The following is a 16,759-nucleotide window of genomic DNA, read 5'->3' on the forward strand; positions in this document are numbered from 1 at the left end:
TCTCTCTCTCTCTCTCTCTCTCTCTCTCTCTCTCTCTCTCTCTCTCTCTCTCTGCCAGTAGGATTAGATTAGATGGCCTGATTACTCTGTAGAATAAGCTAGCCTCAAATCTGTAATCATTTTCCTAGCTTAGAATCCAGAATCCTGAAATTACAGACATGAGAAATCATGTGTGTGTGTGTGTGTGTGTGTGTGTTTCTGTGTATGTGTCTGCGAGTGTGTGTGTGTTTGTTTTTAGGAGGAATATGAGAAGAAAGATAGCAGATTGGCAAAATACATCACCCATATATTAGTGCAAACAATGTAAATTCGTTGTTGTTTTCTTTATCCATCCTTTTGAGATCTCATGAATAATATCTTGTAGGCAGCCTATTAAACCCTTCAGAAACTTAAGCACTATTCTTCTTTTATGTAATTGAATTCTTTTATCTAATAGAATTTGTGCTTCATTCTCATCTATCCAAGGGATAAAAGTAGACATCCTTTAATGGCAGCTGCAGGTATAAGTCACCCTGGCAACATGGGGAGGGTGGTTTTCATAGAAGAGTAAGAATTGGAGGTGGTTAATTACACAAATTCAGTAATACATTTGAATATCTATTTGATTGAACTACGATATGCTATCTTATTATATTTTCTTGTCCTGATACTTAACAGTATTCACTACAGTTTACTAATTAACTATAATATTCTAAGTTTCAAGTCTAAGGAAAAATGATATTTGGGACAGAACTACAGTAAATACACTAAATGATGATATAACATTAGCCATGTGGTAAATGATAGAGAATCAAGTAATTCAGATTTGAATCTTAAATTATCTTCTAAATACTTGAATAGTGTTTGTCTTCCAGTAGTGTTTGTATTCCAGTAGTGTTTGTCTTCCAGTAGATGACATAAGCTTATTGATGAACATCTGCATTTCTCTTAGACATTCTTTCAATTCACTTCAAATAATATTTATCTCACAAAAGAGTAACATGAGCTCGACAGTGAAGAAATCATTAGTCAATTAATTTAAGAAAAATGTTAGCAAAACTTATATAAATATTAATGCAAAAATTTTGCAGAATGAATTAACTCAGAATATATTTATTAAAGTTTAGTTGCATTCCTGATTCGAGTGATTTTTAAACTCCGCTATGTTTCTTTACAAATACTTAAGCGGTGACTAAAAATAAAGGGAAAATGATTTTAATATAAACAAATTTAATAGCATAAAGAAAATTATATTCAAGAATATAAGTAATATCTATTCAAGAGCTATTGAAATTTAAGTCATCCTTTGGGCTAAATTAAATATCCAAATTCCCTCATTCCCTTTCACTCTCTAACTTCCTCCTTCCCTCCCCATTTCTCTTTCTCTCCTTCTCTTCTTCCCTCTCTCTTTCTATAAAAAGTCCTACTCTAACAAGTAAAGGGTGTGAACTTATTCTGAGTCGTATTTGGCTTAACAACAAGGAGCAGTTGTAGTTACAATGATGAAAATAATCACCAAAAATGTGGTTTTGGATGGTCTCATACAATATCTTAAAATCTATGCAAAGCATTGATTTTGAGAAATGATGGGACTAGGAAAGCAAACTGAATTGTATTTCGTTATTTTATTTGTTGATAAAATATTATTTCAATGTTACATTCTCAACCTCCAAGTTGCTATAAAATTCTGGTATGTACTCAGTCTTGAGTATATTCCAGATGAAATAAAATACACACCAATGATTTCTTGATATGCCCTAGATACTCTCATAGTGTGGTGGTTTGGATATGCTTGGTCCATAATGAGTGGTACTGTTAGACAATATGGCTTTGTTGGAGGAAGTGTGTCATTGTGGGGGGTGGGCTTTGAAGCTCTGCCCAGTATAGAAGAATCAGTTTTCTCATGGCTATAGTCAGAACAAGATGCAGACTCTCAGCTACTCCTGCACCTTGCCTGCCTAGAAGCTGCCATGTTCCCACCCTGATGATGATAATGGACTAAACTCCTAAACCTGTTAGCCAGCCCAAAATAAGTGTCCTATATAAGACTCATCATATTCATGGTGTCTCTTCACAGAAATGGAAACCCTAACTAAGACACATAGTCATCTCAAGTTGTTTTCAAATAACGATGTCAAGAAAACAGTATGCCCACAACTTACTGATGAGGACAGTGAGACCATTGAGTGTAATTAGTATGCCCAAGTCACTATATGTAATAATGAATGGAGTTGGAATTCAGATCATATTACGTTTTATAGCATGAAACCATGTTGATATGTTAACTTTGCAGAGAAATACACGAAAAGTGAAGGACCAATACCAATATAAGAATAGTTACTCTTCAGAGTTTATATTTGGTATTTAAATAATTATGCCTGAAAGGTACAATGTTACAATTTGAAAGAATAATTAAATACAGCTTTCTATTGCACTTTAGAATAACCACAGGTGATAATAATAAATTAGATGTTAGAAAAATTATAAGAAAAGATTTTCAATCCTCTCATCATAAATATATGATAAATACTCAATGATATTAAAATTATTATGTTATCATTATAACATATGCAAGCATTGAAATATAACATTATGTCCCATAAATAAGTTCAACTAATGGATCTCAGAGGAGAGTATACTACTGCTTCATTTTCCATTCAGTGCAATTCCCACTATGTATCCTTATGCCCATATCTAAATGTAGCTCATCTTCCTGCTATCAAAAGCATCTCTTTAGCAAACAGAGACCATTTACAAAAAGCATACCTAATCAAAGTGTAGTGAAATACTGACCACAGGATGCACAGTCCAGTGTGATATATACGGCTCAGGGAATATCACAGAAGAGGACACAGAATAATTGTAAAAGCTAAGGACCTGGAAGTCTCCTATAAGGGTTCTGTCTTCCTCATTAAAAGGGAAAACTTCACCCATGACAGATCAACAGTATGGCTGCCCAAAACAATACTTGAACAAAGAAACACTAGTTGTCATGCCATTGTGAATGGGGGGATCTCACAGGGCAGTAACCCCAGATTAAGAGCTAGAGGCCATTAATGGCAATGTGAGAGGGATAATAAGTTTTCTCAAAAAGTGAGGGTATCTAATACAGAGTGGGCAGCCTTAAAAACCTATACATACTACCAACATTAGATACTCAGAAAGCTGTGTATGTATTTGTGTGTGTGTGTTCCATATCTATAAATTATATATTGTTGAGAGGTTTGGTTCATTGCTATGTATTATAATGCTCATTTCTATAATCCATGATCTAATTGCCTCAAGACAAATGAATTTTCACATATGCCAGATTTTGTTGTGCAGACCTTGCCCCTTAAAACTACTGCTTGTATAAAGCTGCCTACAGCCTGGAGCTGGACAGAAGAGAAGGAGGTGGCTATCAGTTTCCAGGCTTGGGGTCTGAGGCAGAGACCAGGGGAGGGATATTGAAGAATGAAGAAGTTGCTTTAGGGTAGGTGGACCTTGAGCACGTGGCAATGAGGCCTGGCTAGTTGGAGTAGGAGTGACAGGCCAAAACATGGCCAGTTATATCTTGGTACTATTCATAGGCAAAAAAGACAAAATAGCACAAACGGTTGATATCTGTCCACCTCTAGTATTTGTAAGCTTATGTATAAATATAAAGGCTTTGTGTCTTTTATTTGGGAGCTAATGATCTAAGTGAGAGGACTGAGAGAGGCTGTCTCCATGAAAGGCTTCATTCAAATTGGCAGTTCAGGAGACTAGGCCACGATTGACCTCTGTTTCCAAGAACTGGGCAGATCCAGGCAGGTCAGTTATTGGAAAAACCCCAGGCCTTGGGCAGCCAATCAGAAACTGCCCTACTATCAGAAGCAGCCCTGCCCTGGCCTGAGGCAAGGACAGTGAGTCAGCAGCAGTCTCCAGGCTTCCCCAAAAACAGTTTCCAGTCCTCGCCCCCAGCAATGGTTCTGGAATGTCCTTAGATATAGAGCCAACCATATAAGATAAAGGTCACCTACCCCTCCCTGGAATTCTCCTAATGTGCTTTAAATTGAGCCTGTGAGCTCAGTTGGGTGTCTCCATCTAGTATAAGGAAGACCCTAGCATGCCTTGCTTCTGCAGAATAAAACATTCTTTGTTTTTGCATACTGTCTGAGTCTGGGATATCATTCATCAGCAAATCATATTATTAAAAAATGTAATTACAATTTTAAAATATAAATTGGGTGGTAATGGCACACGGCTTTAATCCTGGCACTCGGGAGGCAGAGGCAGGCAGATCTCTATGAGTTCAAGGCCATCCTCTTCTACAGAGTGAGTTCCTTGTGAGCTAAGGCTACAGAAGAAGAAACCCTGTCTCAAATGAAAAGAAATAAAACCAAATAAACAAGTAAATAAAAATATTTTAAAATTAAAGAATATATTTAAAAAATAAAGGGGCACTTTTTGATCTGTTAAATAGTAATTGTTTAGTAATACAAATAAATATATCAATAAATAGCTATTCATGGTTGAGTTCTTTAAAATGGATATTAATTTCTATGTTTTGTTTACATTTTCCAGCACAAATCTAACCATAGAGATGAATGCTCAAATGTTTTAAACATTACATTACAAAAATTATGCATTAATAACTTAGTTTGTATTACCTTAGATAATTTTGTCTTGGCTTCAGGCTTATCTTTGGTAACAAAGTCGTTAAGGAGACGCGATCTATCATAGTTGGCATGTTCAGACTCATCCATGTAATCCTTGTCTTTCCCCAAAGCTAAATAGAAAATAAAGAAATTATATTCATTTTTGTCTGCCTGTTTCACTTAGTAAATATTTTAATAATTTTTTTTTCAAGTGCCATGATCCCCGATCTTCATGTACAGAGCAAGGCTTCTAAACTGGACTGAGGTAGAAGCCGTTGGGTAGCCTCTCCTAACATCTCGTATTGTTGCCTTCAGTGGATCAGATATTGTCCAGAACTGGAAAGACATAGCACAGTGCTTGCCCCCTGGGGCTTCGGGATATAGATGTAGTGATGAAGCTGCTACTCGGGGGGACATGGCTGTGGCCATGGCCTACGGTGTTCATGAATCTGTGTTCATTTTACAAGGTGATCTTGGAGCCATCTTCTGTAATCAGATTAGAGGCATAAGCAGGACATGATTCCGCATAACGGCCTTCACTTCAGGATCCTCTGGTTCCAGTTCCCTCTATTACTAGGAGTGAGTGCCGCTGTCCGTTGTCAGTGAGGTTCTCAAGAGTATGGTGTCCAAGTTTAGTGTCTCATAGCTGATTGCTCAATAAACCCACATGTTTATGTTGATCCGAAGAGAGTTGACAGAGAGCACCAAGACTTCAGTCTTATCCTGGGTGAGATAACTATCACAGAGCTGAGCTATAGCCAAGAATCTGTCACTGCTGTAGAACCCAAACAAACTTCCCATCCAGAAGCGCACAGGCTCTATTTTTGGCCGAAAATACGAAGCAGGAACAGAGGCAGAAGACAGTGCAGGCTGAGTGAGAGGCTGAAGCCACCAAGAAGTTTGTAGAGCACTGAGCAAGAATCCTGGCTACATCAAGCTCAAGAAGACTGGGCCAAAATGAACATCTCTATGAAGATTGCCATGTCACAGAACAATGGTGTGTTGCAGCTGACAACCTAGTGAGGAATCTAATGGATGAACGCCTTTCTCTGGGAAGCAACAGCCTAATCAGGGGTAAGATATGAGCGTGGGCATAGTGAGCTCTGGTGCCAGGAATGAACATGTGTCTTTTTCAGTTTCGAGGAAAAGGCTAGGGGATCACACATCCCCCATCCCCGCTCAAGCATCATATGGTGGTCCCTTTGTACCTGCTTCTTAGATTAAGGAAGACTGAAGACCAGTATTTCCCAGAGGGCTTTGCTCCTCCCAATTCTAGCCCTTGGTGGGGGTAGATGGGGTGAGGGGGTGAAGGGAGTTGGGGTGTGTGTGTGTGTCAGTGTGGAATTCTCAGTGATTTCCTACAATATTTTCCCTCCTTCAGAATGGGAGGACATAGCCACCATTCTATGAATTCCCCCCAAAATTTTTACCAAGTAAAATGTGCATTTTAAATGTTTCTCAAATTTAATTAAGCAAAATATTCACATAATTTTCTATCCAAAGGATAAGCTCAATCACACAAATGGCTGCCCTATTGCTGAAGCTGGGAATGACTTCTATGCAAAGTCAGCACATCTCGTGCTTCTTAATGTATGTAAGCCTTTCAATATGCACCCAGAGCCATGAAGACTATTTTAGACTTACCACTTGATGTGAAGTTGCGGGTAAATATATTTGTAATGATTGAATTGATTCTTAACCACTTTTTGACATTATAAGTATGTTAATTTGGGTTGATTATTTTTTAAACTTGGAAAGTTTTAGAAATGTGAGTTTGGTTAAAGGGTTAAAAAACCCCACAGAAGAAAACATAAAAGATATGCTATAATAAATATTACAGCATATAATACTTATAAGTATTAATACTATGAAAAATGTATAAATTGAGTGATTAAAAATTATAATATAATATAATGTTAGCCCCAAAGCTCACAATTTCTAAGAAACAACGTATAAAACACATAAAACTCACATAGAAAAAGGAAGACCAAAGTGTGGATGCTTTGGTCCTTTCTAGAAGGAGTATCAAAAGTTTCAACCAGAGCTCCTAAAGTCTAAACCGCCAGCCAGAGAGCACAAAGGGAGGGACTCATGCACCTGTATAGGGAATTGAGGGTGACCATGTTAGACTTCAGTGAAAGTGGAGGGCCATGGTCCCCAAAAGTTTGGATCCCCTACTGTGTAGGAATTCCAGAGCAGGGAGATGGGACTGTGAGGATGTTTGGAGCACACCCTCACAAAAATTAGGAGGAGGAGGTATGGGAAAAGGGTTTTAGGGGAGAATGGGAGAGGAGATAACATTGAAAGGTAAATATGTATAATATCCAATAAAAAAAAAAACCACACAGATAAAGGGTCTAAAAAAAAAGAGAGAGAGGGAGAGAGTTTACTTATTTTAAATTATTTTCAAAAGTTTCTAGGAGTTGCTAATTGGCTAAGATCCTATTTTAAGCTTTCCACAAAAGAATTTAAGTCTCTGTTCAATATTCTCAATAGAGATGTAAATCCTAATTATCCTCAACAATTAATTGACAAAAGAGAGGTAATCTCACAAAAAGTAGAAGAAGCTATTACTAATCGATATATTTTATAGTCTGATTAGTTGTTGGCGGTGCTATAACAGTCCTTTGACAAAAGATTATCAGTATAGATCTATATATCCTTAAATAGGGTCTTCATGACTCTCTGAGTGTGGAAGGAGCGACTGTTGGCACTTCTGCCCTGATTTTACAAGAACTCTGAAAAATTGGCTTTAAAAACAAAAGAGGGGGAACGGTACCCCCTCAGAAGGAGTCCCCCTGAAATACTCTCCATCATGCCTTGTTCACTTTTATCTCTCTAAAGCTGAAAGTTCATGGCAAATCTGCTGCTTACTGCCTCTGGCACCACCGAGACCAACAAAACTTTGCCACAGATATGGGGAAGGACCCTCTTACCCTTAAAGGGAATGGCCCAGACCCAGTTCCCTTATGGGGCTGAGGACTGATATGCCTGTCTGATACCACAGAAGGCACAGCTAACTGGCTACCAAAAAGATTAATAAAAAAATAGATACTCCCACAAAGCCAGGCCCAACCATAAATACGATGAATAACAATTTACATCCAGGAAAGAGAAATCTCCCTGAGAATTCCCTTCTTTCTCCTTTCCAGGTAAAAATGAATTAGCCGTGATGTCTGCTGTTGGAAGTTCTAATCCAGATGCTGGCCTCTGAAATTACACTACTCAGACCTTTGAAGGGCCACTGACAAGAACATCAAACAGCTAGAGATTGACATCACTAATCTGAAGAAATCCCTTGTTTCGCTGTCTGAAGAAACCTCCTAAAATCGCAAAGATCCTTATTGGACTTGATTTACTCTATTACAATAGAAAAGGCTGTGTACAGCTCTTGACTGTGTACATCTCTTAAAGAAGAAGGTTGCCTTTACATAGACAAGACAAGGAGGGTTAAAGAAAGCATGAAACAGGTAGTGAAGGCCCTAAGAAAAATCAGAGAGTGAAAGAGACAGATGAAGGCTGGTACAAGAATTGGTTTTCAGCCTCTCCAAGGTTGTCAACCCTATTTCCTCCCATCTTGGGACCATTATTTGGGTTCTTTTTGCTTTTTTCTGCTGGTCCCTGGCTCTCAAATATGCGGACTAACTCAGTGATGCAAGAGATAAATAATTTGGTAGCAAAAACTACTCAGATACATTATCATTAATTAGCTATGGAGGACCACGAGACTCAAGATGAGGTTATTACTTTATACAGGGTGTTTCCAAAACCCATCTCCACCCAGCCTAAAAGGGGGGACTTCTGCCCCTAGACCAAGCAGAGAGGGGCCACCCAGAACCCCCTTTGTCAGGCGATCTGAATTCTTGCTTAGGCTGCGAGGCTAAGCACTGCAAGGGAATATCAATAAAAAATAAAAATATCTATCTGGGTTCCCTGAGGGACAAGCCTGACTGCATAGGGGTTGATGTCAAAAGTATCCCCTCTCCAGGAAAAAGACATCGGGACGGGTATGGCCCTCATGCCTCACTGGACAACGACAGGGGGACTGCAGCCATTACAAGGTCCCCTTCAAATACTGGAGGTCAGGCCTCTATCCCCACCTTCGTAAGTTTAAAATTGCCACAGCTCTTCTATACTTAGAGAAGGGAGGAGATGTCAGGGGCAGCCCTGCTTACACACTGAAGGCCTAAAATCAGCCATAGGCCTAAAATCAGCAATAGGCCTGTCATACATGTATACTAACACCAAGTCTTGGGTCTCAGTGGAAAAACATCAAAACAGATGGCTATAAGCTAATGTTAACAGGCAGCTTTTGTGGAAATTTACAAGCCTGAGTAGTCATAGACCTTGTAAATAGGTAGCCTGGGCAGACAATACCAATTTAGATAAGGACAAGCGAGTCATAGGCAGAGTCATAGTGACTTGCCCCCTGAACCTTCACCCAGCCGATACCCGGTTCTGATGATATCTGTATTCCTCCTGATCACCCACACTCCAGTGTCATTCCCTTCCCCACATCCTGCCTTTCTGTGTTTATAACCCCTGTGTGAATGAATTACGATTTGAGAAAAAAACAAATTATATATATATATAAAAAGAATACACTACTAGAAAAAAACTCAGTTCTGAGGCAAAGTAAATAATATCATTGTTTAGCAGTATAAATTCATACAACAAAATCAAGAAAAGTGGTTTTGCCTCTGGGAATGGAGATGAATCAGGCTAGAAAAAGGAATAAAAAATGTCTGTAGTTTAAATTAAATGAAATGCTCTTTTCAAATACACAGAGGTTCATTGATTTATTTTATGTTTTTTATATTTTTAAAACCAATAGGTAATGTATACTCTTCATAGCAACTCAATATTTAATACAGTGCCTTGGAAACTAAAAACAAAAAAACAAAAAAAAACTATAATTCCCAAAAATGGAAAAATTCAAATGATTACAGTAATAAAACTATATAAGATATTATAAGCTCAATAACATAAGAAGCTATTATAAGTAATATCTAACTTGAGATTATTAAGTAGGAAATATCTATGATAGCTGTTATTATCACAAAGAACTATTGATGAATTTTATTATAGTTACATTTAATCTGATGAAACATCTCATCAAATGTTATATAATTAACCTTTTCAAAGAAATAATAGTCTTGGAGTAAGTTATTTTATAAAATGTGTTGATAGTAGTCAACATGAATTTAACATGAATGACTATACAGTACTTTCAAGAGTTCAGTCAGATGATTTACTATAGGGAAGAAAAGCAAAGCTACTCACAGACATTGGTTTCTTCAATAACTTTTAAAACATGTTATGTTACTATGTATATGAAGCTATTATGACATCAATTTTAGAGTATATAGATTATGCATCTTATATCCTCAGATACAATTAATAACAAAATGATCTGATTATATAATAGTTAAATGTATTTAACCATTCTATAAGATTGCCAGAGAAATCATCCTTTATTTACAATTACTATTTGTGTATAGCCTAAAACTTCATAAGCAGTACTTCTTATATTATTTTTGGTTATTCATAATAATAAAATAAATAACCTGAGACAACTATCATGTAGAGTGATAATGCTAGTAAGAGATACATATAAGTGAACCACATCTAGGTATTTTAAAGCTCATATCTGTGAATACTAAATAATGTTTCTCATAGATTAAGGCAAACTGCATCTCACGCATTTAATAGTCACTGTGATTGCAAACTGGTACAACCACTTTGGAAATCAATCTAGAAGTTCCTCAGAAAATTGGAAATAAATCTACCTGAAGATCCAGCTATACCACTTTTGGACATATACCCAAAAGATGCCCCACCATACCACAGGCACACATGTTCCACACTATGTACATAGTGGCCTTATCTGTGATAGCCAGAAGATGGAAACAATCAAGATGTCCCACAATGAAAGGATGGATACAGAAAATCGGGTTTGTTTACACAATGGAATACTATTCAGCTATTAAGAACAAGGACATCATGAGTTTTGCAGGCAAATGGATAGAGCTAGAAAAATATCATCTGAGTGAGGTAACTCAGGTTCAAAAGGACAGGCATGGTGTGTACTCACTAATAAGTGGATATTAGCCAAAGTACAGAATAGCTAAGATACAATCCACAGAACTCAAGTTTAACAAGCAAAAGGGCCAGAGTGAAGATGCTTCAATCCCACTTGGGAGGGAGAAGAAAGCAATCACAGGAGGCAGAGGGAAAGAGGGACTTAGGTGGGAGAAGAAAAAGAGAAGGGGAAAAGGAGAATATGATCATGTACTGTGCGGCGGGGTGGGGTGAGGACAAAATAGAAGCCCAGAAAGCCAGCATGATGAATGGAAATATGCAACCTCAGGAGAGCGAGACCCTTTAGAATGTATTAGAGATCTGGGAGGTGAAAGTCTCACAGGATTCAAAAGGAGGGACCTTAGATAAAATTTCCAACAGTGGGGAGAGGCAAATTGTAGAATCTACCTCCAGTAGAAAGGCAGGGCATCAAGTGGAAAGATGAGGTTGCCATCCCACAGTCAAAATCTCTGGTCCAGAACTGATACTGTCTAAGAGAACTTCAGAGACAAAAATGGAGAAGAGACTGAGGGAAAGGAGGTCCAGTGACCTATCCAACTTGGGATCCATCTCAGGAGAAGGCTCTGAGGCCTGACACTGATGCTATGGAGTGCTTACAGACAGAGCCTAATTATGGCTGCCCTCCAAGAGGCCCAACAAGCAGCTGACTGAGACAGTTGCAGATACTTATACCCAACAAATGCATTGAAGTCCAGAACCCCTTTGATTGAATTAGGGAAAGTCTGAAAGAAGCTGAGGAGGAGGACAATCCCATAGGAAGACAAGCAGTCTCAACAAACATGGACCCCTGAGAACTCTCAGATTCAAAGTCACTAACCAGGCAGCATACACTAGCTGGCCTGATGCCCCTGACACACATATACAAAGGAGGACTGCCTGGTCTGGCCTCAGTGAGAAAAGACATGACTAACCCTCAAGAGACATGAGGCCCCAGGAAGTAGGGAGACCTAGAGTGACAGCGCACATCCTCTTGGAGATGGGAGAGGGGGAATGGGCTGAGAAAGGGGAGAGAGGGAGAAGGGTAATGACTGGGATGTTCAAAATAAGAGTAATAAAAAAAGAAAAAAAAAAGGAAAAAACTTCTCTAAGTAAAGAACTTAAAATAATAGTAACACAAAAATCTTTCCTTCATAAAACATACATAAAAGAGAGGAAAAAAATGTAATTAAGAAAATTATGTTATGTGTCATTGGATGAACTTGCAGAAAATATGATAAGGGGGAATGAATCAGGAAATAAAAGAAGTTGTGGTGTTAATTCAATAGAGGACAATAAGGACAGGTGAGTAGAGATATGAAGAGGAAGAGCAGAAAGTTACACACAACACTGGAAGAAGGGTTAACTCATTTACAATAAAAACTGCAGATTGTAGGCTTGTCTCTGGTTGTTACTTAACATAGAAGAAAGTTGCCACTGTGGACTTTTTTTCTTCAGAAGTTACCAAATCCCTGATGCCTTTATCTTGTTCTTTGTTTATACAAGATAGAATGGCTAGTGTTTCTGTATCTTCCTTGCTTTCCTGTCCCTTTCTTTTTTTTTTTTTCCCTAAGTGAGACAACAAGTAGGATTCCCATGTGTAGTTAAACAGAAGGTAAATGATTGCTAACATTGGGGAACTCAGGTAGTGAGTCTCTAGAGGGGTGGGGGTGGGGAGGGGTGGGGAGAAGGGCATGGCATGGTGTCATGGTAGAGTGGCTGTGGCCTGAGGATCAAAAAGATGTCTGTGGCCATCCTATTTCAGTTACTTCTGATCTTGATGACATTTTCCTCTCCTCATTGAATAAATACATTTAGCTCTGCAGTTTTCTTGGGATGATTCTAGCTAGGATACAGCATACAGCACAATAAAATGTATTACCTACCTTAATTAACTTGACAATGCTACAGAAAAACAAAACATATGCTGATACAGTCAGTGGAAAGTTGAAACAGAGAAGGTGGAAAAAGAAATATTGAGTAAGCAAAGAATGAAGTATTTTTAACAAGATTGTCAAAGACTGCCACCCAGAGCTAACCCTGGAACAAAACCTCACTGAGGTAAGTGAACTTCTGTGGAAGCAGGATACAGGTAGAAGATGCCTGTACAACCAGGTTTATGAGGTAAAACATGCCATCCTCTATGTTCGTAGGCAATGGTAGTGAGGCTACTGGGGAGGAAAGGAGGAGGACATGGCATGGTATCATGTTGGAGCAGCAATGGAGCGAGTAGAATAGATTCTCTAGAGTTGCGAACCATTGGATAGCTTTTATATTTTATTACAGTTAAACAGGACAACACAGAAATGTATTTCAGCAGTAGTGTGACATGATATCTATTTTAACAAAACAAATTCTGCAAAGAATAGACTGAAGTTCTAAAGGCAGAGAAAAAGGGACTAATAAGGTTTTGCAAAGACTAGAGAGAAAAAGATGGGTTTGAATCAAAGCGATAGGGATGCTGAGAGTGGTCAGAACAAAGTCATTTTAAAAGAAGAGAAAGACAATTGTATTGAATATAATATACAAAGGAAAGAAAGCAACAGCAATCTTAGGAGTTGTGGATGGAGCAACAGAAAAGGATGTAAATGGTATGTACTATTTTACCACACCTTCAAATTTCATGTCAGCATTTGTTCCTCAAATTGATATTAACTCAGAAACAAAATATTATATCCAAGTATGCAACAAATGGTGTGAGACAGTTTGTATTTTAAATTTTTTAATGTTATTTAGTGTCTGCTGTGACCAAGGATTTAAAATGAAACTGCTATTATCTCAGGCCAATATGTACATGTATTTAGAACTTTGAGTTTGAATAAAAATATCTGTCCCTGGATTAAAGGTAGTGAATCTGGCAGAAACCTTTCTTTCCTCAACATATATACATTTTGTCAAAAATGTTTACAAATTTGCCAAAGCATCTCATGAGCACAACTAGAAATTTATCAAAATATAAAGGAAAGAAAATCAATGCTCACAAGAATTTCTCTCTACCGTGTGTGCCCAACCTGTGGCCTCCATACTTCACACATCTCCCAGTAGCCATGTATAGATGAGTACAACTCAATCCCAAATGTTGAATCTTTTTAGAATATTATGAGATTTTGATTTTAAAAATGGAACTGTTTCCAAGCACACATTGTGTGGATGATCATACCATTTTTCAATGCCATTTCTTTTAATATAATGCATTTGAGAAAACAGGTTGAAACTACTGCCATCTTGGCAAATGGCATTTTCATTTTCCTTCATCTAGGAATGTCCCTGGCTTCTTGCTTGCTCTCTCCTGTTGTCTTCATCAGACTACTAGGTGAATCTTGTTGTTTCACCATGCAGCACCATTTCTTAACTATGCTTTACTTTTAAGTTACTCTCTGGAATAGAACATGTTTTTACTACTTTATATTCACTTATTTTCAGTTTACTCTACTTAAAAATTTGTAAGACAAGCTATGCTCTTTTTCCTTTAACCAGACACTCATGATCCTTATATTTTTCTTCTCATTTCCCCCATTATTTTTGGTAACTGCCTTATTGCTGACATCTAGAATAGAGCCTAAAACAAAGTTACAATTCAATCAACTTTTGATGAATAATGAAGAGCATTTAAATATCCAGAAAATTATATCTGATTTATCATCAAGATCCATCTAGAAGTTGACCATTACCAACACTTATTTACTATCTTCTTAAGCACATACACTGCTGTACTCTGTGCAATAGTCTTATTAGAGTCCTGCAAATGACCTATGCTTCCACCGGTTGCTCTTATCACATGGCAACCCCGGTGAAACCACTGAAACCTGGGTAAAATCATGTTAAAGGTCTATTCAGATCTTCTAACATACTTGTAGGTAGGTTGTATAGGATGGATGCCCACTGCTTCTGTCCATTCATTTCCTTCAGCTCTATGAATCCAACTTCACTGGGATCCTTGATGCAAAGTATATTTTCCCTGCAGGGTGTTTTATTCCTAGGTCTTCTGTCCTCGAATGACATAATCCCTCTGTCATCTAGAGTACTACTGTCTGGTACCTCAACAGAGAATGTCCTCTCTATGTCTACATCTAACAGAGACTCTAAAAGTTCATTGCATGCAGCAAGGCTTTATCATTTTTAATTTTATCATAATTTAATGTCAAATGTTATTGCACACAATAGCATATGTATTTATATAAAACATACACATATAGACTATATATTCATATCTTTATGTTGAATTATAACACCTCTAGCATATATATGCTATATGAATATGTATTATATAAGTATGTATATATAAAGTATTAATATCATCTATGCATTTTAATGTATATGTCTATGCATAAGTGGATATTTAAGAGAAAGAGAGAAAATGGCTATACTTATTTCCTCCTATTATAAGTGTTATCAGCATACTTCTCTGCTTATTTTTACATTACAATATTCACCTCGTAATTTAACAAGCTGTGAGCTTTCAAAAACTGTTGAAAGTCTGATGAATAAAGGATTTAGTTACATAAAAATGTTTTAATTTAGAATGACATAAGCGCTCAAAGAATAATACTAATCGAGTGATGCTTTTTCACATATTTATTTCAATGATGTTTTATTTTTTTCATGAAGCTTTGTAAAACTCTGTTGTGATGGTCAATGTCAATTGTCAACTTGACAGGATCTAGACTCAATTGGGAGTGGGACAGCTGGCCATGCCTACAGAAGATTATGATGTCTACCTGAAATGATACGCAAGGATCCATTTTAATCATGGACAGGAACATCTGCTGGATAAGGGAATCTAGGCTATGTAGGGTAGAGAAAGTGAGCTGGACACTACTTTGATGAGTGTGGATATGGTGTGAATATGGATATGATGTGGATATGATAGCTATTCTAAGCTAATGACAGTCTGACAGTGCTATAATGGACTTTGCTCGGAGTTGTAAGTGAAAATAAAATCACCCCATGTTATTTTCATCTGCCTAGTCTATCAGAGCACCGGGGGTTTGGAGAGAGACCTGAGGCATATGTTAAGATACTATTAAGAAGGAGAAAATACGCCGGGCAGTGGTGACGCACAGCTGTAATCCCAGCACTTGGGAGGCAGAGGCAGGCAGATTTCTGAGTTCGAGGCCAGCCTGGTCTACAGAGTGAGTTCCAGGACAGCCAGGACTATGCAGAGAAACTCTGTCTCGAAAAACAAAAAAACAAAACAAAACAAAAAGCAAACAAACAAACAAAAAAGAAGGAGAAAATACAGTAGGCAAAGACCATAAATTAATTTAGTTTAGTTTTGGTATAGTTTTTTTATTCTAGCTAAGTCTTTTCTGTTATTCTTACCAGAGGATATTTGTATCATAACTGTCAGAACTTTAAAATAGTTTTAATTTCGTCTTTCTGCCAGTCTTTGTCTGTGGGCAACAATGGAGAGGAACATACTGTGTTTTGATTCATGGAGCTAATTACCCCTTCACCAGTGGTTCTTCTGAAATATAAATAAAATTCACCAATGTGTTTTGGTTCTTACTAAAGACATTTCTTTTTATTCAATCCACTTCACTTGATAATGGCATTCTTTCAGAAATGCCTACCATATCAACTAAATTACAAGTAAATATATTCTACAAAGTCACATTGTTGTACCAAAGTTCCATCATGTTTCTCCCTTTGCAAACCATTTTTCGTCACATTGTAGCATTTCAGAAATTAAGATGACAATCACAGTACACATGGAAACTATCCACTTTCCTTTAAAAGTTCTTAGTAATTTGATGTTGATTCTAACATTTAATTGCATCTTAAAATTCAGAAATTTGAACACAGAAGGGAAAATGACTTTCAAAACTCCAACCATAGCAGTCTTTGCAATAGTCGATAGTAAGATGAGATTTTTCCCGTAACCAGTAGAACTCTCACTGCCTTTTACTTTCCCAAAGATCTAACAAAATACACCCAATACAATAAGAAAGTTTGAAAATTTAAGAAAATTATGTCCATGTTGAAGTAAGGATGTGAGAAGAGAATAAACTGTTGCTTTCAATAATATAAGTTAAAATCTAGGCTTCCCACTTACTATTACAATGATAATGGCTTTGTAAGAG

General features: G+C 37.3%; 1 protein-coding gene across 1 annotated transcript in view; it reads right to left on the reverse strand.

Moving 5' to 3' along the window:
• Ano3 (anoctamin 3) overlaps positions 1-16,759 on the reverse strand; it is a 258,830-nt gene that overhangs the window by 163,349 nt on the left and 78,722 nt on the right. The window contains exon 4 of the mRNA XM_028766961.1: positions 4,611-4,729. Within this exon, the coding sequence (XP_028622794.1) occupies positions 4,611-4,729 (119 nt within the window). The remainder of the gene's footprint in view (positions 1-4,610; positions 4,730-16,759) is intronic.

This window comes from Grammomys surdaster, unplaced genomic scaffold (genome assembly GCF_004785775.1).
Source record: "Grammomys surdaster isolate TR1022 unplaced genomic scaffold, NIH_TR_1.0 170, whole genome shotgun sequence".
NCBI lineage: Eukaryota > Metazoa > Chordata > Mammalia > Rodentia > Muridae > Grammomys > Grammomys surdaster.